Source organism: Colossoma macropomum, unplaced genomic scaffold (assembly GCF_904425465.1).
Source record: "Colossoma macropomum unplaced genomic scaffold, Colossoma_macropomum, whole genome shotgun sequence".
Taxonomy (NCBI): Eukaryota; Metazoa; Chordata; class Actinopteri; order Characiformes; family Serrasalmidae; genus Colossoma; species Colossoma macropomum.
Genome location: NW_023494795.1, coordinates 43,419,547 through 43,442,641, shown reverse-complemented (window position 1 = coordinate 43,442,641; position 23,095 = coordinate 43,419,547). Strand labels below are relative to the sequence as shown.

At 39.7% G+C, this 23,095-nt stretch overlaps 1 protein-coding gene across 2 annotated transcripts in view; it reads right to left on the bottom strand.

The window, feature by feature from the left end:
* Positions 1-14,453, bottom strand: part of flvcr2b (FLVCR heme transporter 2b) — a 37,378-nt gene extending 22,925 nt beyond the window's left edge. For both annotated transcript variants that reach the window (XM_036582474.1, XM_036582475.1), the window contains exons 1-2: positions 13,388-14,453; positions 1,550-1,691 (exon numbers count right to left, since the gene is read on the bottom strand). In XM_036582474.1, the coding sequence (XP_036438367.1) occupies positions 1,550-1,691; positions 13,388-13,951 (706 nt within the window). In that variant the 5' untranslated portion in view covers positions 13,952-14,453. The remainder of the gene's footprint in view (positions 1-1,549; positions 1,692-13,387) is intronic.
* Between the last annotated feature and the right edge of the window lie 8,642 nt (positions 14,454-23,095).

Sequence of the window (23,095 nt, the reverse complement as noted above, 5' to 3'; positions counted from 1 at the left end):
TGTTTCGCAAGAGCTCCGTGGCTTCGCCTGCTGCTGCGTCAGGAGGAATGCGACATATGCATCATGTGCAACTGCTAGCATTTTACGACAAACGTGGGCAGGGAGGGGACGAGAGACAGAGACAAACTGCTGACTGAGAGAGTGAGAGAGAGAGAGAGAGAGAGAGAGAGAGACAGCACCTTTTGTAATGATCAAGATTTTAGTGAGTAAATGTTATAAGGTGCCACAAAACGTTCTATGAGCGGTACCATAGAAGAACCACTTTTGGCTCCTTAAAGAACCATGTTTGAAAAAGAGATTTGTAGGTGTGAAGAATATTATAAAGGCGTAAAGAACCTTCACATAATATAAAAGTTCTATACCAATTTACGTTCTTCTTAGAACCTTTATATTATGTGAAGGTTCTTTAAACACCTCATTTAGAAGAATGGTTCCATCTATTGAAAGCTTTTTCAGGAAACCACAAACAGTTCCTCTACAGCATTATGCAAATAACCCTTTGTGGCACTTTTTCTTCAAGAGTGTAGTTTCTGGCAAACTAAACATGGCCAAGCCAATCAAGCTGATTAAATATAACTGAACTAAATTGAACTGAGAGAGAGAGAGAGAGAGAGAGAGAGAGGAATGAAGGGAAAACAGCCTGTAGGTGAGGAAGGAATGTCCAGCATTACCTCTCCACCCAACTCAAACAGAACTGCCCTCTCCAGTCTCTGCTCACAAATGTCTATCTTTGTAGCTACTGTGGTGAGGTTGGACAAATTAACAGAACTCTGGTAAAAATTCCATTTAAATGGGATTCTCATTGGGTTGAATGAATAACTGACTCTAAATGTAGGTATTGTGATATAAACTGAGTCTGTTCTACAGTTTCTCATTGGGTTGAATGAATAACCGACTCTAAATGTAGGTATTGTGATATAAACTGAGTCTGTTCTACAGTTTCTCATTGGGTTGAATGAATAACCGACTCTAAATGTAGGTATTGTGATATAAACTGAGTCTGTTCTACAGTTTCTCATTAGGCTGAATGAATAACCGACTCTAAATGTAGGTATTGTGATATAAACCGAGTCTGTTCTACAGTTTCTCATTGGGTTGAATGAATAACCGACTCTAAATGTAGGTATTGTGATATAAACTGAGTCTGTTCTACAGTTTCTCATTGGGTTGAATGAATAACCGACTCTAAATGTAGGTATTGTGATATAAACTGAGTCTGTTCTACAGTTTCTCGTTAGGCTGAATGAATAACTGACTCTAAATGTAGGTATTGTGATATAAACTGAGTCTGTTCTACAGTTTCTCATTAGGCTGAATGAATAACTGACTCTAAATGTAGGTATTGTGATATAAACTGAGTCTGTTCTACAGTTTCTCATTAGGCTGAATGAATAACTGACTCTAAATGTAGGTATTGTGATATAAACTGAGTCTGTTCTACAGTTTCTCATTAGGCTGAATGAATAACCGACTCTAAATGTAGGTATTATGAAAGAATGCATTTGTGGGCAGAGCATGGACAGAACAATTAAACATGGGTCCTGCTTACCAATGATCACCAGGATGAAGAGGAACGTGGCCACGCCTGCTGTGATGTAGAACATGACTCTGATGTGACTGGCCAGCTCGTCCATGTCTTCAACATTTGGAACCAGAATGGGTGGCACCAGGAATCCAATGGCAATCCCAAGCTGTTGGGCGGGAACAAGCAGAACAGGTCAGTATGACTGAATCAGTTCAACTGAATTTACAATCTCCATAGAAAAGTACTGACCGATAGAATGGCATTCCCTGGAGCAGCTACACATAAGTCTAAGGTCACCATGGGGTATAAAGCCCCCCAGTATTGGGCTGTGGAGCAGTGGAACAGTGTTCTCTGGAGTGATGGAGCTCCATCCACGACCTTTGGGATGAGTTGGAGTGATCCAGAACTGACCATCCAACATCAGTACCTGACCTCACTAATGCTCAACCAAGTTCTCACAGCAATGTTCCAACATCTAGTATAGAACCTTCCCAGAAGAGTAGAGGCTGTTACTGCAGCACAAACTCACTATTAACACCTTCATTTCAGAAGAAACGCTGAGTCTACAAACTTTTGGACATAATAATATATTTATTGAGCTTTTGAGAAGATTAACAATATTCTAGGCTGAAGCCAAAGTTCATCCTTAATCCATAATTTAATATGCAGGTACTTGCTGTGAAAACTGTTTACAGGAATTTCGCCAACAATCAGCAGGAAATCGAGCTATTGTTTTAGTGAATTAGCACTCACGCGATCCTGTGGTTTTGGATGAGGAAGCGAATGCTGCAGCCTCACAGCAAGGCTGAACTTCAGCCTACAAGATCTTGGCCGAGAAACAAACTCCATAAGGAGTGAATGGTGGAGCAGCAGTAGCCTAACCGTATGCCAGGATCTTAAAATCTCTGCTAATTACAAGGAAAAACAGAAAATCTCTCAGTCGCCACCGTCACACAAATTCAATAACCCTTTCTGTATAAGCCTTCATGTAGTAATTGTACTGGTTTAATGCAAATCAAAAAATTACAATGACTCAAAAAATCATTCATTCAAAGTATGTATGTAGGTTGAATAAAACTAGTTAATTTACTTATCATGAAGTAATTTTTTTAGGTTGATCCAACAAACCATTTTTTACAGTGGGAGACGACTTTCATTAAGAATCCAAACTACCCTATACGCCCCCTTAAATTCACATACTGTGAAAAAAGCCAGAGACCCTTCATTAATTTAATTTCCGGTAAAAAAGCCATTAAGTACATGAAGTTCTTTACTTTTCAGTTGATATTTCTGTGGAGATTAGATTCAGGATAATCCACTTGTATTAAGAAGATTCAGATCTACAGAGAAAATGTGCCTCCTAACAGCACTTAAAGCTTTCATCTCTGAGAGAGAGGAGAAAATCAAGCTGCTTCAGATCTGAAAACATCCACAGGTGTTTCTGTCCATCCTTCCACTGTGAGAAGACGACTCAGCGCTGTGGGTCTGAAAGGATGTGTAGCTGTCAAGAAGAACCTCACTGACGCAAAGAAGCTGAACGATGGACTGACCACCCCAGAGTCCAGACCTCAACACCACTGAATGTGTTTGGTTACTTCAGAAAATCATCAACCAGCTTCTAAGACTGAACTTTGGAGGTGTGTCTGCAGATTCTTTGAGGAACTGAAAGTGAGTCTCCTGAAAAGAATGGAAGCTGGAATAAAGGTAAAGTAAGTGACTCACTGAATACTGAGACATCGAATATGATATTTAGTTTTGTGTCATTTTCTGTTAAATATGTTTCCCGACACTAAAAAAATGAATGACTACCTAAAGACCGTTTGGCATCCTGAAGTGTTTACACACCTGGTTCCCCAGCACTCCAATGGAGCAGGCAGTGGACACCTCTTTCTCTCCGAACCACAGCGAGGCAAGACGGGGTGGAACCCCGAGGATAAACACCATGGCCACTGAACAAACAAACTGGCCGAAAAAGGCGACTGGGAACAGGTCCGGTTCCACTCCGCCAAGTTTGACCCATGAGCCCACGCAGTTAAATGTAGCGCCGATCAGCACGGCCTCCCTGAGCCCACGGACGTCCATCAGCCACATCCCCGGGACAATCAGCGGCACATACGTCAGCATGAAAATCATGGAGAGCCAGTCGATGGCCAGAGCGTCCACGCTGTAGAAGCGCATGAAGATGTTGCTGATGATGCCATACTGTAGCCACATCAGGGCATTGCTGGTTGAACAGAAGCTGAAGAGCAACAGCATGATCCAGCGCCGGGTGTACAGCTTGGTTTCTGCTTTGGGCATCAGCTCTGCAGTGTCCAGCTCCATGGGACAAAGTGAGTGGATGCTATGTGGAGGTCCATCGCTCCAGCATTGACCATGAGGAGGTTTTGGACACTGAAGAAGCCCATGACCCTCACTAGAGGTGCCTCGATCAGCTGGATTTGAGACGCGAGAGGTTTCAAGCCCAGACTGTATACCACGGCCTCGGGTCACTACGTCGTGGCTTTGATGCATAGTGCCCTTTCTAGAAACTTGAGCTGATACACCGGTCTACCTGTTTGGTATTCAATTCAAAGTCAAATCAACTCAGGACAAGTCTGCTGGTCATCGAAGTCTCTGAGCTCCGTCCATCCATTCTGCTATTTATCGCTACAAGCACTGTCATTTGACTCTCTTGGAAAGTCCCACCTCTCCAAAGATGGTGGACCTTCATGCATATTAAAGAAAGTGTCCAGTCATGGAGGACAGAGGTTTCTGATTGCCACCTGCTTAATATTCAATCTAAAATCAAACTAACTAACTAGCTAGCCGGTTTGCAGGCCACCTAATAAGCACACTCAGAATGATTTCTCTGTTTCTGATGTGGTTAGATATCTGAGCTCCGTCCACCCATTCTGCTATTTACCATTGCAAACTCTGTCACTTGACTTTTCTCAGAAAGTCCCACCTCCTCCAAAGACAGTGGACCCTCATGCAAACTGCAGAAAGCGCAGTTCCCAGGCATAACAGTGGGAAACCGAAAGATTTTCTAATAAACTTGTCCATATCCTGAAGTGGTTTGGTGGAGTAGTTTTCATCTTCAGAGATGAGCGAGCTTCATGAGAGCTGCAAGCTTTTTGTGAAGTCAGTTTTCCTCTGTTGCCTTTTGGTCGTATCGGCCACAGTGTTATCCAGCAAATAATGTGCAAACTGGACACATGGGAACATTAAACACACTCTCCAGTTCCGCTCTCCAGCTGAGTGGGACAATACTGGCAATGGATTAAAACCACAAGGTCACATCAACAACCTTGCTCTAAACACAGCAGGACAGTCCAGTCCGAAGCACCACGAGAGGCCAGGAGGTTGAATATGAACCCAAACACACTTGACCAACTCAGTCTGAAAATAAACTGGCTGCTAAATATGTGCACTTTGCGTATTTTATCTGTTTCTGACAATTTCTGCTTAAAATGGGGATTAAAATTGTATGATACCGATAAACCAAAATAAACAAACCCAACAGTACTGCCAGTTAGGGGTGCAGTGATATGGGAAATGTAGGCCGATAAGTAAAATTTTTTATGTACCTATCTGCCAATGACGATGCTGATACATAAACATTTAGAAAATACGGACATTGGGACTATCTGGATTTACATTAGGATTGCATATTTATGGACGTAAAATATAATGTTTGATAAAGCTGTTGGTTAAATAGCACAAATTCTGATGAAAATCTGACTGAATGCGCAGCAAGTACAAACTTTTTTCAGGCTGTGTAAACCTCTCCATTAAGCAACCAGCAAAAAACACAAAAGTAGTACACAATTACAACAGCACCATTCACTATATGGACAAAAGCATTGGGACACACCTCGTAATCATTGCTCCAGGTGTATAAAATCAAGCACCTAGCCATGCAGACTGCCTTTACACACATTAGTCGAAGAATTGGTCTAAAGAGCTCACTGAATTCCTGCGTGGTGCTGTGGTGATTCCACTGCTGTAACAAGTCACTTCGCAAAATTTCTTCTCTCGTATTACATGATCAACTGTGAGTGGTATTACTGAAAAGTGTAAGCATTTAGGAACCACAGCAACTCAGCCACAAAGTGTCAGACCACGTAAAGTTACAGAGCGGGTCTCCGAGTGCTGAGGAGCTTAGAGCATAAAAGTCTCCAACACTCTGCTGATCAATAACCTGAGTTCAAACCTCCTCTATCATTAACATGAGCACAGAAACTGCACCAGGAGCTTCATGGCAGCTGCATGCAAGCCTTACATCACCAAGCACAAAGCCAAGTGTTGGATGGAGAGGAGTAAAGCGCCGCCACTGGACAAGTCTTCTGTGGAGTAATGAATCAAACTTCTCTATCTGTCAGTCTGATGGATGAGTCTGGGTTTGGCGAATGCCAGGTGAACGTTACCTGCCTGACTGCACTGTGCCAGCTGTAAAGTTTGGTGGAGGAGGGACGATGCTATGGGGTTGTTTTTCAGGGGTTGGTCTAGAACCCTTAGTTCCAGTGAAGGGAAATCTTAATGCGTCAGCACCAAGACATTTTGGACAATTCTATGCTTCCACCTTTGTGGGAACAGTTTAGGGAAGAACCTTTCCTGTTCCAGCATGACTGAGTCCCAGTGCACAAAGCAGCTCCATAAAGGCCTGACTGGGTGAGTTTGGTGTGGAAGAACTTGACTGACCCTCACAGAGCCCTGACCTCAACCCCATCCAACACCTTTGGGATGATCTAGAACGGAGATGGTGAGCCAGGCGCTCGCGTCCAACATCAGTGTCTGACCTCTGATGCTCTTCTGGATTAAAGGGCAAAAATTTCCACAGACACTCCGAAATCTTCTAGGAAGCTTCCCAGAAGAGTGGAAGCTGTTTTAGCTGCAAAGGGGGACCAACTCCATATTAATGACTATGGAATAAGAATGGGATTCATAAAAGCTCCTGTAGGTGTGATGTGTAGGTGCCCCATTACTTTAGTCCATATGGAGTGTCAGCATATCTGAAATAGTCTGAAATACTGGTCAGACATGAAAAACATGCCAATACTGATAAGATTCCAATATTTTCAGCACTGCCAATGAGTTTAGTGATGAACACAGTAATCAAATGTATGTGTGGACACAATGTAATAATAAGGTGCAGTGTGGATCAGTTTAAGATACAGTCTCGGTTCCTTCTTGTATTTGGACCATGTTAGTTCAGTCCTGAACAGCAGCAAAGAGCTACAATCTGCAAGCTGGATCTGTAGTTTAGCAAATTTTGGGTTCAATTTGTGTGGAGAGTCTAGAGACAAGAACAACCACACTGTAAAACTTTACAGAACTTTAAATAATAAATTAGTTAAGTCCTTTAGAACTAAAGGTATAACTCAATGTAAACACTGCATTCAGTTACAGATTAAGAAAGCAGTTACAATAACATCTCGCAGCAGGAAAAATAATGTTTACCTCAAAGCTTTATGCAAGGGGAGGCCAAGCTTGTCTTTGGAGGCCAAAGTATAATGTTTGTGGTGGGCCGAGGGCCAACAGGGCAAAACAATATACAAATGAAGGTTTTAAAAATGGATTTTATAACATTACACTATAGTTTGTTACCAAAATATTTCAGAATACAGGTATAAAATAAAAATAAAAATTTAATAAACTACGTGTACAATCTCCTCCAAAAGTATTGAAACTGCAAAGCCAATTTTTTTTGTTTTTGCTATACACATTTGGGTTTGAGATAAAAAGACAAATGTGATAAGATAGATTTTCAGCTTTTATTACCTTTGATGAAGGACCACACAGTGTTTGGGGGAGGAAAGTATAAGAACAGCAATGCTTGATTGATGAGCTTGTATGTTTTGGATCATGAGCAGATCGCATCACTTTGGTAGAGGTTATTCTTGGTCTCATCAGTCCATAAAACTCTGTTCTAGAATTTCTGTGGCTCATCTCTGTATTTCTTTGCAAATTCCAATCCAGCCTTCCAATTCTTACTGCTGATGATTTACATCTTGTGGTATGACCTCTATATTTCTGCTCTCAAATTCTTCTCCAGACGGTGGATTGTGAAACCTTCACCCCTGTCCTATGGAGGGTGTTGGGATGTCACTGACTGTAGTTTTAAGATTTTTCTTCACAGCTCTCACAATGTTCCTGTCATCAACTGCTCTTGTTTCCCTTGTCCGACCTGTTCGGTGTCTGGTTGTTAGTACACCAGTGGTTTCATTCTTTAAATTATAATTCATTGTATAGGCTCTGCTCAATGCTTGTGCAACAACTGGGCAACAAGAAACACCTGTTAGTCACGTTTCAACATTTCTGCTGACTTATCGGTGGGTTCAAACCAAAATGCACCATGTTTTAAGTTGTTTAACACATCTAGATGTTAATATGAGAAAATCTTTTGTCTCATATTCATATTTTGATCTCAAACCCAAATGTTTTCAGTGCATAGCAAATACAAAAGAATTAGCCTTTTGGAGAAGACTGTAGTATAATAGTGTGTTTGTTCTCTTACTGGGGTCAGAGACTTAATAACCATTTCAAACACTTCTACCATTGAAATGATTAACAGCAACAGCAAATTATCCAGTTTAGTTTTCTTTACTGTTATATTTTCCTTTGCTAATCACACTGATTACTTCACATAATATCAGAAATGTATTTGTACTATATTTCATCCACAAACAGTCTGTTCAGATGCCTTTCTAGGCCAGCAAGTCTAACAAAACAAAGTGAAAAACAAATGTGAGCATGACAGGGCTAGTGAAATTAAATGTGATATTGCGAATCTGTATTATTTTAAAGCAATTTTTAAAATTCATTGTTCTTGCTTGACTATTACAATGTGTCATCTTGATATCTTCATGAGGACCACAATGGAAATAAGCGTATGGGCTTTATTGTGACAATTTTTAAAGACTTGTAAGTTCTGTATGAATGCAGTCATACAGAATATGGATTTTACATAATTGCCAAATATATCTGTTTCTATAAAGTTAATACAAAAAAACATATTATACTAGACTTCATGTATCCCAGCTTTACACAGCTGTATAAGGCTGGAGTAAAGCTAAGTTACATAAAAAAACATTTTATATGAGTAAACTGTACAGATTGACACCTATTTAAACACTACTAGAAATATGAAGACCTTAAAAAAGTTAAAAATAATTTACAGAGGCAAAATAAAATGGAACAATGACAGAATAAAGCAACAAAATGACAAAAAAAGCAGAAAAAAAGCTCAACAAAATGTATGGAATGAAAAAAGTCACATGCTAGTGACACTTTGAACTGTGAAGTTTCCACCAAGAGCCTCCTGCTATCAGCCACTACTTCTGTAACTTCAGTTTAGCAGAACTGAAAGTATTTAAATGCTAATGAGGTGTTTTTCTCTTTCATCCCATTAAATATTTACTAAGGCTGGTGAAAGTTAACATGCCCACTTTGTTCACATCAGCTGCAGGCATGTTAACAACACCCTGTTCTACCAGTCAACTAACACAATGTGCACTATAACAGCTTTATAAATGATTTCTACACAAACATATGAACAAAATTAACCCTGCAATATTAAGGTTTCAATGGTTTATGACAACCAATACAGAACTAAGCTGTTGCTACAATAATATAATAACTAGATTCTACACTGATCAGGCATAACATTCTGACCACCTCCTTGTTTCTACGCTCACTGTCCATTTTATCAGCTCCACTTACTATATAGGTGCACTTTGTAGTTCTACAGTTACAGACTGTAGTCCATCTGTTTCTCTGATACTTTGTTAGCCCCCTTTTACTCTGTTCTTCAGTGGTCAGGACCCCATGGACCCTCACAGAGCAGGTACTATTTGGATAGTGGACTGTTCTCAGTCCAGCAGTGACACTGAGGTGTTTAAAAACTCCAGCAGCACTGCTGTGTCTGATCCACTCAGACCAGCGCAACACACACTAACACACCACCACCACGTCAGTGTTACTGCAGTGCTGAGAATGATCCACCACCCAAATAGTACCTGCTCTGTGAGGGTCCATGGGGGTCCTGACCACTGAAGAACAGGGTAAAAGGGGGCTAACAAAGTATCAGAGAAACAGATGGACTACAGTCTGTAACTGTAGAACTACAAAGTGCTCCTATAGAGTAAGTGGAGCTGATAAAATGGACAATGAGCGTAGAAACAAGGAGGTGGTCGTAATGTTATGCCTGATCAGTGTATATGTCCATGTACAAGATAATATTAGTGTTATTACAATATAATATTGATATTTATAAGGAAATGGTTGAGTCAAATAGGGAAGCAAACATTGAGAAAAGCCCAAAAGTATCATTATTCAGCAGCAGGGCATCAGTGTGAGCCAAGTGCTGGCCAAGATTTGTCTCTTTATGACCTCCCAATGGTGAAGCTAGCACACGCTCCACCATCAACCCCTCCCTCGTGAATTAAATATTCCGCCTAGGCTCGTGACACTGTGTAATATACCAACGAACTACCTGCTGCACCTGCTTAAACCGGACAACAAACAAGCTTTCTGGGCTGAAACTTTGTTCTGTGGTTTGTGTTTTCTTGGTGTGGTTTGATCCTGTTAGGCTGTTCTTGGTATGGTTTGTTAATTCTTGGCACTAAACTCACTGGGGCGGTACCCTCTTGTCACTGGGGTGGAACCATCGAGCGGACGTCCTCAGTACTTTTTGTTAGGGGACATAATTGTACCATTATTCATTGCTGTCCTGTTGACTCCACACACCCCGTCTCGTCTCCAGGCCTTTTGTTAATGTTCTGTTTTAGAACATTAGGTGATGAAGATGTACTAACACGCACTTTTACCCCATTTAAGAACTTATTTAAGGTCTGCAGGTGGACCTTCAAACCACTGTTGTACTTTTTGGGGGTAAATTTACATTGTTTGTACCTTCATGAATAAAAAATTTACTTCAACAGTAACTTTTTTTCGGACAATTTAGGGTTTAATAGTTTTTGGTATGGTTTGCTTATTCTTGGTGTGGTTTGGTTGTTTTTGGTATGGTTTGGTTATTCTTGGTGTGGTTTGGCAGTTTTTGGTATGGTTTGGTTATTCTTGGTGTGGTTTGGTAGTTTTTGGTATGGTTTGGTTATTCTTGGTGTGGTTTGGTAGTTTTTGGTATGGTTTGGTTATTCTTGGTGTGGTTTGGTAGTTTTTGGTATGGTTTGGTTATTCTTGGTATGGTTTGGTAGTTTTTGGTATGATTTGGTTATTCTTGGTGTGGTTTGGTAGTTTTTGGCAAGGTTTGGGTTATTCTCTGTGTGGTTTGATTATTCTTGGTGTTGTTCGGTAGTTTTGGTATGGTTTGGTTATTCTGGGTTGGTTTGCTTTGTCTTGGTGTGGTTTGGTAGTTTTTTGCATGGTGTGGCTTATTCTCAGTGTGGTTTGGTAGCTTTTGGTATGGTTTGGTTATTCTCTTTGTGGTTTGGTAGTTTTTGGTACAGTTTGGTAGTTTGTTGCTGTAGGTTTAATAAATTGCATGTTTACAGCTTATAAATCAGGTAACCATGTGGGGTAGCCTGAAGGCTGCTGTTACTGCTGTTAATGCTTTTCTGTTTTTAATAACTGATCTAATCATCAAGTAAAAAGCTTTTAAGCCCCCATTCCTGTAGTCTTAGCTCAGCTGAAGAGGCTGCCTTTGATACTCATCCAACACAAAAACAAGCCCTGTCCCCCCAGCTTTTTTATACAACACATTTTCAAATGTAATCCTCCACTTGCTGCTAAATGTTTGTGCTACTGAATTATTTAGGCTTTTAACACCAACTATCACCTGAGAGAGCAAACCGAGGCCATACGTTCATACTGGCAGAAATAATATTCCTTTTTTCCCACGGCTCATAAAACTAGCTCTTGCTAGCCTTTATATCTCTTTATATAACATCTCTCACAAAAGAGAATCGCTCCTAATTAACTCATCAAGTTCAATCAACAAATACAATTATCGTTAACATTTAACTTGCTGGCCTTAAGCCCACATCAAGGCCCGTAAACAGGAGTGTCCACAAACTCCTTCGCTGAAATACTGTATGATTAAAAAGGGCTGTGGCTTTGGATGGAATGTACTGAAACATAAACCACCGGTCAGTTATCAGTTTTGGCCATGACTGTGTGTGGTGGTCCTTGTAGATACCAGGAACAGCCAACCACTTTCTTCACAAAGTCTTCAGCTTACAGACAAGCTCTGTACATTTATTCTAAAATAATATTTACTGCCTGCATTCTGATACTTTTGACGTACATATGCTGACGCAAAAGCCTGAGAGCATATCAGCCACACAGTTTTACATTTCCGTTCATTTTACACTCTTATTTTATTTTATCTTATATTCTTTTCTATTTTCCAATACTACACTGAAATCAATACTTACTATTAGGCTAACAATCAGACTTTAACTCATCTCAATCGGGATGTATGTGTCACTGCTGTTGGAACAAAACCTCATATCTCCATTTTTGTAATTTTTTCTCATAATTTCTCGTAATTTTTTCTACATAATTTGAAAATGACTGTTGCTCTTTACATTGTACGTAAATGGTTACATTGATTTATATTCAAAGTAAAGTAGGTTTACGCATATACATACATATATATATATATATATATACATATATGTAAATATATATATACATATATGTATACACATATATACACACACATATACATATGTTTGTGTGTGTGTATGTATACATATACACGTGGCATTCCATGTTTGCTGACTACTGCATTACATTTGATCTTTGAACCATGTTTAATTCTAACCATGTCATGTAACCTGTAAAGGCTGTGCATATAATCAAGGTTATGAATGAGCATGAAATTATTACAAGCTCAGTCTGAAAACATATAAACAAAATCGGCCTGGTCACCAACTACCTCTCCACAGGTTTCACTTTCGACCCAAATCTTACATACCTGGTTCATCTAACTGTGTAGTGAAGCCCTTTATTGTCTGAATTAGGTATTGAAGGTTTAGGTTGGACCTACAACACCATCCAGTTTTACTGGAAGCCTTGGTAAATTAACTCTGTGTCCAAGGGTTCGTAGACAGTGTTTCTTCTGAAATTAAGGTGTTAATAGTGAGTTTGTGCTGCAGTAACAGTCTCTACTCTTCTAGGAAGGCTTTACATTAGATGTTGGAACATTGCTGTGAGGATTTGGTCGAGCATTAGTGAGGTCAGATACTGATGTCGAATGGTCAGTTCTGGATCACTCCAACTCATCCCAAAGTTACTGAATGGTGCTCCATCATTCCAGAGAACACTGTTCCACTGCTCCACAGCCCAATGCTGGGGGGCTTTATACCCCACTGGCTCATGCTTGTCATTGGGCCTGGGGACCTTAGGGTTAAGTGCAGCTGCTCCAGAGCGTCCCACTCTATTGGTCAATGCTTCTTTATGGAAAAACTTATAGAGATATCTACGGCTGGGCAATATGACAATATATTGTTATCGTGATAAATTATGTCACATATTGTGTATATCTCTGACTAACCACTTGTTTCTAACTAGATTCGGTACCAAATGTTAAATAAAAATCATGGTGTTAACAATTCTTGATAGTATTTTTAAAAATATAGGCCCTTTTTTTCGGTTCCAACTGATCAGATGTCAAAAATAATAAATATTGTGACATGTATTGTGAAAATTTCTTAAAGTATCACGACATTATATTTTGGCCATATCCCCCGCCTCTAGAGATATCTATGGAGATATATATACCCCTCAAAAGTGCCTGCCGTAATTATTCGCACTGCTATACGATGTACTTTTGGTACTTTAGGCTTGGCAGCAATGAATAACTCTGGAAGGTCTCCAGGAGCAGGGTAGGTGACCACTGACCTGGTCAGCTCAACATACCTGATTTCCAAAGACTCCAATGGAGCATGCGGTGGACACCTCCTTGGACCCGAACCACACCGATGCAATGCGTGAGGGCATCCCAAGGATAAACACCTGGGCCACCGAACAGACGACCTGTCCTAAGAACGTGACGGCGAAAAGGTCCGGTCTGGCGCTGGCCACCTTGATCCATGTTCCTGCGCAGTTCGATGCCGTGGCCACCACCGCTATGACCCTCAGGCCCTTCTTGTCCAGGAGCCACGTCACGGGGAAGATGAGCGGAATGTAGGTGAGCATGTAGATCATGGACATCCAGTCAATGGTGAAGGAGTCCACGCCGTAGAACCTCATGAAGATGTTGTTGATGATCCCGTACTGGATCCACTGATAGGCGTTGCAGAGGGAATAGGAGCTGAACAGACACACTATCAGCCATCTCCTCTTGTACAAATGAGTGGTGGCTGCGTTCTGGAGAGGTGCACTGCTTTCTACTTGGCTGTCGTTTGGGATGGGGTTCTTTAGACGGTCGTCCACACAACACTTACTGTCATTCACCTCACCTGAACTGGACCTGTCCCCCATATTCTCCAGTCAAGCTGAAATTCATAAACAGTGGTGTTTTCCTTCTAGAAAAGGGTAAGTATTTGTTTTTCACCCAACACTAAGCTAATTCAGCAGTTAACTCACATTAATTGCTTAATTCATTCATTAACGTAGAATCTGTACGTCGGGTTAATGGTAAAACGTGGCTGTAGGCTTTACTCAGACTCCAGTAGTGGGCTATACTGACCCCCTTAAGCTCAACGAACCCAAACGGTCAGCTGTTATACTAATAGAAACTTTACCAGCGTTGACTAGACGAGAGAAGCAACACCGAAACAAATCTGTACAGGCGTGAATGGTCACACTGTAACCGAAACACTTCCCCAAAACTACAAATATAAGTTGCCAGAGGCGCTTTTACACCAACTCGAGCAGCCAGTCCTCCGTCAGACGCCTCGCAGAGTCTCCAGGCGGTAGTTTTTGGTGGAAAATCAGCCGGACTGTCACGTTAAAACCGGAGAACTGAACTTCAGCCGTAGACCAAAAGTCTGTCATCCCGGACGCACGGTGGGCGGGGCATACGGAGTGAAAACTGCCAGTCTTTTCGCGTCAACCAATCGCGTCGCTCATACGGCTACTCGAGGATTCCGTCCTTTTCAAACGTCGATGTTTTTCCATTTTCGTTAAATAATAAGTTCATTTTCAGACGATATTTTGTATTTAAAGCACCTGGAGTTTCAAAATGTTTTTAAAACTTCTTTTTTAAGCAGCACAGACTGAGCCGGAGGAGGAAGTCCTCCCAAGCCCCGCCCTGAGGGTACGTTCAGTTAACCAGCGACCTCTTCCCTTCCTCCCTTCCTCCCTTCCTCCCTTCCCTCGTCTACTCAAGACTTTCAGAAATCTCTCCTGCATTTTGTAATGTTTTAACATAAGGGCTCCGTTTCATTGTTTATTTTTTATCATCTTGTTTCTTGGGAACCTTCACTTATTAATAATTCAGTGTAATGATTCAGTATCCGCTGTAAATTATTAGTTTATATTAGTTGAGGAATAATTCATAGTAGTTACTGAATAACATGAAGAAAACTGGAGTTGTAGGTTGGAGTTGTATCATAGTAGTAGCTGAAAAATTCATAGTGCAGACTGAATAATTTATTCTAGTTGAGGAATAATCCATAGTGGATGATTCATAGTAGCTACTGAATAATTCATAGTAGCTACTGAATAATTCATAGTGAATGCAGAATAATTCACAGTATACTAAATAATTCATAGTGGTTACTGAATAATTCATAGTAGATACTGAATAATTCATAGTAGCTACTGAATAATTTATATTAGATACCGAATAATTCTTAGTGGATATTGAATAATTCATAGTAGCTACTAAATAATTCATAGTGGATACTTAATAATTCATAGTAGCTACTAAATAATTCATAGTGGATACTTAATAATTCATAGTAGCTACTAAATAATTCATAGTGGATACTTAATCATTCATAGTACCTACTGAATAATTCATAGTGGATACTGAATAATTCATAGTGGATACTTAATAATTCATAGTAGCTACTAAATAATTCATAGTGGATACTTAATAATTCATAGTGGATACTTAATAATTTATAGTAGCTACTAAATAATTCATAGTGGATACTGAATAATTCATAGTGGATACTTAATCATTCATAGTAGCTACTAAATAATTCATAGTGGATACTGAATAATTCATAGTGGATACTTAATCATTCATAGTAGCTACTAAATAATTCATAGTGGATACTGTATAGTTTATAGTGGATACTGAATATTTGACTGTAGATAGGCATTATTCAATTTCCAGTATGAATCATTCAGTATCTAATATGAATTATTCCTAAACTAGTATAAATCATTCAGCAACCACTATGAATAATTCAATATCTACTATCAATACCCATGAATACAATTTCAAAAGCATCTTTTTATGAATGTAATTTATCTGCAACTCATGGTCGCCACTTTATTAGAAACATCTACCTTGTGCTTCCACTCAGGTTATGCTCTGAGAGAGGTTTCTAATAAAATGGCCTCTCTCCTACTCTATCCCTGTCTGCAATGTTCTGCAGCATTTTCCTCCTGATCATGGTCCAGCTGATGGTAGTCTTCTGCAATGGTCAGTCTTTGGGACATTTTTGTGGAAAAAAAGAGACACTGTAATGTATAATATTCACACAGAGAAGGAAAAGAGAACTCTCCGTAGATCGGTGATGGCCCTGGTCGCATGATAACAGCACACTCTGCTGGACATGTTGGTTATTACATGTCTAGTAAAGTAAATCCTGCATGTTTAACAAATAAGCAGAAGCAGTTTGTTTTTACAGTCTTTACAGTACTGTAATTTGATTCGGATGAAGTATGAAAGCTCTAGAGACTGAAAAAAAAGGTAAATAAGCAATTTTATAAATTTTATAAAGAAAGATTTCATAACTTTAAAACAGAATAAAACTCCCAGAGCGTTTAACAAAGTACTATACTATTGTATATAATGCAGTAGCATCTTTTCTCATTTAGCTCAATGCAATAGCACATAATACCGAATGTAGAGGTAAAAGGCACGAGTTCTTATAATCTATATTCTATCATATTGACATTGTATGAGTTCACTACATGGACTAGTGTGGCTAGCCTGGAGCAACTAGCGTGAATTCACTAGAAAATCCACAGCCTAAAACACAGCATCCACTCAAAGGGTCATGCTTTACAGAGACTACATGAAACATTCATAGCATGTTCATAAACAGTCCAGTTACACTCCATTACAATAACATAATCATAAAGGTCATGCCGGCTGACCAGCATACTAGCATCCAAAACACAACATATGCTGGTATGCTGGTGACCAGCCACGCTGGCCTATGCTGTTTTCTTCTAACAGTGCTGTTTTTTAGTGTAGGAGTGTTTATCAGAAGGCTGTACATACAGACGGCTAATAAATAGAGCTCTGATGTTGTGCATCATTATACAGTCGACGTCACGCCCATATTAGGAACTCCGGGTCTAAGCTGGTTTTCTCTGTGAGAAAAATGAATAAAGCTTTTGAAAATCACCACCATTATGCTGTGTGGTTCACGAAATTGTCCCTAACCTGACAGGATTTATCCCGGGGACATTTTTCCTCTGAATTTTGCTGAATTACAAGCTTGTTAAGGAATCAAAATGCAGCACCTGTATATTGCCATGACTATTTTTACACTCTCATAAAAAAGTTACTAAACTGTCACTGGGTCAGTTCCCCTCTCGTCTCTGGGGTGGGACCCTCAGGGGTCCATCTGAGTACCTTTAGTCAGGGAACATAACTGAACCATAATCCACTGAAATGATATGTTCTAAACTGTACTGACTCCACACACCCCGTCTCGTCTCCAGGCTTTTATTTTACTGTTCTGTTTAAAACATTCGGTTATGAAAAGGTACAAATACAAACTTTTCACCTGGAAAAACTTATTTAAGGTGCACAATCAGACCTTAAAACCACTGTTCACTTTTGTGGAAACATTACATTGTTTGTAACTTGAATGAAAAATTTTACCTGTACCTGTGATTGGAAACATTATACTGTAAAAACATATCAAATGCTAAAAATAAAAATAGTAATTATACTTCAAATCAGCATAAACTGTTAAAATTGCAGAAATAAAATAACTTAATGAATGAAAAATCAAATAGAGATAACATAAAAAAACATAGTTAACAAACCATACCCACATTATCCAAGCCGCTTATCCTCCTGGGCTGCGGGGGGTGCTGGAGCCAGCAGTCATTGGGCAGAAAGCAGGAAACACCCTGGGCAGGCCACCAGTCCATCACGGGGCAGATATGTAGACACATACATTCACAAACACACACAAACACACACTCATCAAGGGGCAATGTAGCATCTCCAACTGGCCTCACTGCACGTCTTTGGACAGTGGGAGGAAATCCACACAGACGCCGGGAGAACATGCAAACTCTATGGAATATCTAATTTTATTTTTTGATTAATATAGCGACTGCGATTTAAGTTGCGATTATTTTCTATGAATTAAGGTCCAGTTTTTTGGCCAATAAGACCAGAATATCCACTTTTTCTGGATTTAGAAGTATATTTGGTAAAATTAGCTGTTGAACAAAGCTGTACCACTTTTCGGGTTTGTAGGTGCTAGCACTAACTAGCCTAGCAGCAGATCTATGAATTTCCATTTCATGTAATGTTAAATAAATTTAAGTCTTTATCTATATTTCATTATTGAGTCATATACACCGATCAGGCATAACATTATGACCACCTCCTTGTTTCTACACTCATTGTCCATTTAATCAGCTCCACTTACTATATAGGTGCACTTTGTAGTTCTACAGTTACAGACTGTAGTCCATCTGTTTCTCTGCATACTTTGTTAGCCCCCTTTTACCCTGTTCTTCAGTGGTCAGGACCCCCATGGACCCTCACAGAGCAGGTACTATTTGGGTGGTGGATCATTCTCAGCACTGCAGTAACACTGACATGGTGGTGGTGTGTTAGTGTGTGTTGCGCTGGTCTGAGTGGATCAGACACAGCAGTGCTGCTGGAGTTTTTAAACACCTCAGTGTCACAGCTGGACTGAGAATAGTCCACCAACCAAAAACATCCAGCCAACAGTGTCCTGTGGGCAGCGTCATGTGACCACTGATGAAGGACTAGAGGATGACCAATGCAAACTGTGCAGCAGCAGATGAGCTATCGTCTCTGACATCTACGAGGTGGACTGACAAGGTAGGAGTGTCTAATAGAGTGGACAGTGAGTGGACACAGTGTTTAAAAACTCCAGCAGCACTGCTGTGTCTGATCCACTCATACCAGCACAACACACACTAACACACCACCACCACGTCAGTGTTACTGCAGTGCTGAGAATGATCCACCACCCAAATAGTACCTGCTCTGTGAGGGTCCATGGGGGTCCTGACCACTGAAGAACAGGGTAAAAGGGGGCTAACAAAGTATCAGAGAAACAGATGGACTACAGTCTGTAACTGTAGAACTACAAAGTGCACCTATATAGTAAGTGGAGCTGATAAAATGGACAATGAGTGTAGAAACAAGGAGGTGGTCAGAATGTTATGCCTGATCGGTGTAGTTTAATTGATGATCCCACTCCAACACAGAACCCAGTGTAGAGGGGCTGAGTGAATGTGGTGTGGGCTGTGTGCAGGAGGGTCTTTGTGTAGGAGATGCTGTTGAAGTACAGTGTTCCTGCTCTGTGACCCACATACACTCCTATTCTGGAGGGTGGTGGACCTGGGAGCTCAGTCTGAATGCCGTTGTGCCAGAAAGAGAAAGCTGAACCTCCTCTCAGATCCCAGGACTGACCGCTGTTTCCAGCTGCACACTCTTTACCTCAACCTTTCCATTTCGTCATACTTAAAATTATCATTATAATTATAAGGCACATATTCATAAGACACAGAGCACTGTCCAAAAGCCAAAGACCATCCTTTTGGTTATTTATTCAAAACGGACATTAAGTTCAAGTTATCCATTTTTCAGTGTCAGACAAAAGCAGAAAACATAGGGGAGGGAAAAGTAGAAGAGAAATAAACAAAAAAAAAAAAAACCAGGAGTTTTCAGATGTTTATTAAAAGTGAGCTCTGAGCTCGACTGTCTAATAAAAGCTGAACTGAGCTCCACAGTTTAGAGGCAGAATAACTGAAAGAGTCTCTCCACGTTTTCTGTGTTTTACTGAAGGAGTTCAGAAGGTCAGAATCTGCAGATCTAAGATCATAAACAGACAGACATTCAGGAGCTTTAAGGTCATTTAGAGCTTTAAAAACCAGCAGCAGAGCTTAAATCTCCCTCTAAAAGATCCAGGGAGTCAGTGCAGTTTCTAAATGGGGTAATATAAGTTTTCTTTTAGTGAAAAAAAGCTTTAATCTATGTGGGACATTCATGGAATGAAGAAAAAGTTGTTCTGAGCACCTCATGGCTTTAATTATTACGGCTATTTTCTGAAAATATTTTTAAAAATATATTTAATATGGCCTCTGCCTGTTGTCTTTAGGGGTAAGAAAATGTATATTACTATTTTCCATATGTTTTAATGAACTGAATTTGCCTTCTGTGCTACTACTTTTAGTTTCAGGAGTCTGAGTTGGGCTTAAGCAGTATTGTGCTGCCCTCTTGTGGTCTATTATGCGAATTGACAATGTTGACAAAATATTATACAGCTTAATGTTGGTCGGTTGATCTGGAGGCCTTAGGTTAATAAATACACCTCATGATGTCTGAGACGTTGTTTTACAGTAGTTTTAAGATAAGGTTTTGGCCTAAAATGTATCTGCATATGGGATATAAAAGTAAAATAATGTCCAAAAAGCATATTTTTTGGATTTGCTATTATTAACATTGCACAAAACTCAGAAGACACATGTAGGTTCATGTGAATAGGTGTTTAAACCCAGATTAAAAACATATTTGTTTAGGCTAGCACAGGGTTTCTCAAAAACATCGGCGCACAAAAACATCTTTGTAAATTTTTTTGTCCCTTACCTCAAACATACACAAAGTGTATGCAAAGTGTATGTATGAACAATGCACATCAAGGCCCACTGTCCACTGTAACAGACCACAAGACTTAGGAAAATCGTGTGTTGTTATGTTATTATTGCTTTTGAACTTTTAATCTCATAATCCATCACTTCATAACATAACAAACACATAACATGAGAAAAACTGCTCTACAAGAGTTTAAATGAGCCCTTACTATGCCTCTTTGGCTGGAGTGCTGCTATGCCTCACTTCTTCACCTTTTTCTCCCCAATGCAATAGGAGGGGCTGAGCTGCTGTTTGATTGGCTGTTCAACATCCTTTCTGATTGACCACAGGTCTTAATTGGTGTTGTGTGCAGCAAATCAGATGATAAACAAGAAAACACATGATGTCCATTGCAATGGACGCAGGGTCTTAAAGGGTTAATATCACAAGGTTAAGAATCCTAATGGTTTAACAGGTGACCTGTGATTCCAGACGCAATTGATGGTTTCCTAATGGGATCTAAAGGTATGTAACTTACAGGGAACTGGTCTCTAATAGTAAGTAACCATTAAGCCAATACAAATTAACTAAGTAAAATGCTTTTAATAGTGGTCCTAATGGTCTTTTTTCAGCAGCCCAGTACTGGGATGAGTTTTAAATGCATTTCCTCAGTCAGCAGGGGTTGCAGAGGATTATGTGAAATATAGTTCAATTTAATTAATGTGGCTAAATCAGTTCGTAAGTCCAGTGCATTAACCTCTTCAACTCCTTGGGACCACCGGTGGTTCCAAAACGCACTTCGTCATATTCTTCATAACTTTCATATTTCATAAGCTACAATCAAAAGGTGGGGGTCGTATGAGAGCTGTAACTGTCTCTTTCCAGTCAAATAGATGGGTGATGTTACTTTAAACCCTTATAATAAAAGAAGCTGAACTCAGTTTTTTGTTCTACTGAAAGTCGACCCATTTTTCCACAAATCTGGGCTTTAAACTATAAACAGATGGCGTCTCTTCAGTGATCTGCTCTGTAAAAATTATTTTTATAAAATAAATACAAAGAGCATCTAAGATTTTTAGCTTTCAGTAGTAAATTGTAAGCATACAGCAATATGTGATCATACAACACGTGTTCTGTTAATTTGAGGGGAACTTTTACAAAATAAATAATAAAATAAAATAAAAATAAAATTTACATGTATGTCATGTGGCTACTGAATAATTTACATTACGATTTGGTCATGTAAATTCAGATGGACAAACCAAAATATACCCTGGAGAATAAGATTAACAGCTACAGCTGTCTACCTCAGCCCGCGCGCCCAAATTCAAAAAACAACAGCTGCAGCGCGAGCCCGGTGCGACCGTTGAAATTCAAAATTCAACGGAAACTCATCATATTTTACAGAGAGCATTGAAGCCGCCCAGGGGTGGAAAGTAGTTTTGTTCTTATTGTTGTTTTCAGATTAATGGAGACGTTAACAGATCCTGTACCACAGTTCAGTAGCTCAGCGTTGACGATACAGTCCAGTGTGTAAATCTGTCCTGGTTTAGCAGCGTTAGCGTCGGGAACTCGGCCGGCTTCCCAGCCTAGTTCTACATGAGACTAACACTAACGTTAATTTATCTGTTTATCTTTTCTTTTAGGCGTGTGGAGCTGACTAGTGCCAGGAAATCACAAAAATACGGAGTGGTAAGTTCAATTATTTGGTAGCCTTTCTTGGTAACAGCTAACGTAGCGTTAGCCAGCTAACCGTGTTAGCACGCTAGCGTTATTGTTTTGCTACAGGCGCAGGGTGTTGAATATTTATTTCGAGTTCCTTTCTGATTGTTTTTCACTCCGCAGAAAAGGTTTAAAGCTCAAAAACCTCCAAGGATCAATTTAACGTTGTTGGCTAGGTTACCTAAGCATTTGCTTAGCTTGAACGTTAGCTTACTTTAGCTAAATTAGCTATCAGAGTCATACTGTTCTGATAGAACAAGAAGATGTTCCAGAGTTAATAGAGTCCTTGTGCTTGTTTTTCCAAAATAACAAATAAAAAGAACCCAGTGAATAAACCCTGCAGCTGTTTAGCTAATGTTAGTTAGCCAAACAGCTAAAATTGAGCTGTGAAAAGGAGCCTTTTATATTTAAGGGTTATTAAAGGGCTATGAAACTTTTTCAGAATTGAACTAAAGGGAAAAGGAAATAGCTATGGTACAATTATTAAAAATGTTGTTACAGGTGAAAAACTATATATCAACCTTAAGTTAACAAAATGTTATTCTGTCTAGCACTAATATACTATATGTATATATATATATATATATATGGTTTGAACAGCAGTATACAGATGTTCATACAACAAAACACAGGTAACAGTTACACTGTTTAAAATGGGATTAAAGCTGCAATGACTATTTCTATTATACAAAATTCCAGTCTTGGTACAATCTTTAGTTAAAATAGTCATGGATAACCTAAAACTCCGCTCTGCCGATGCTGCCGCTCCTGAATTTGTCGCTGACACACAAAATTATGGGAAAGGTAAAACAACAAAGGCTAGTTAAAGGGGAATTCAACAGAGTTTTCCAAATTTCTTGACTGTTAAATTGTCATTCAGAAAAGTCCTTCAGAGTGGTTTGGTGTGAAACGCTCTGTTCTAG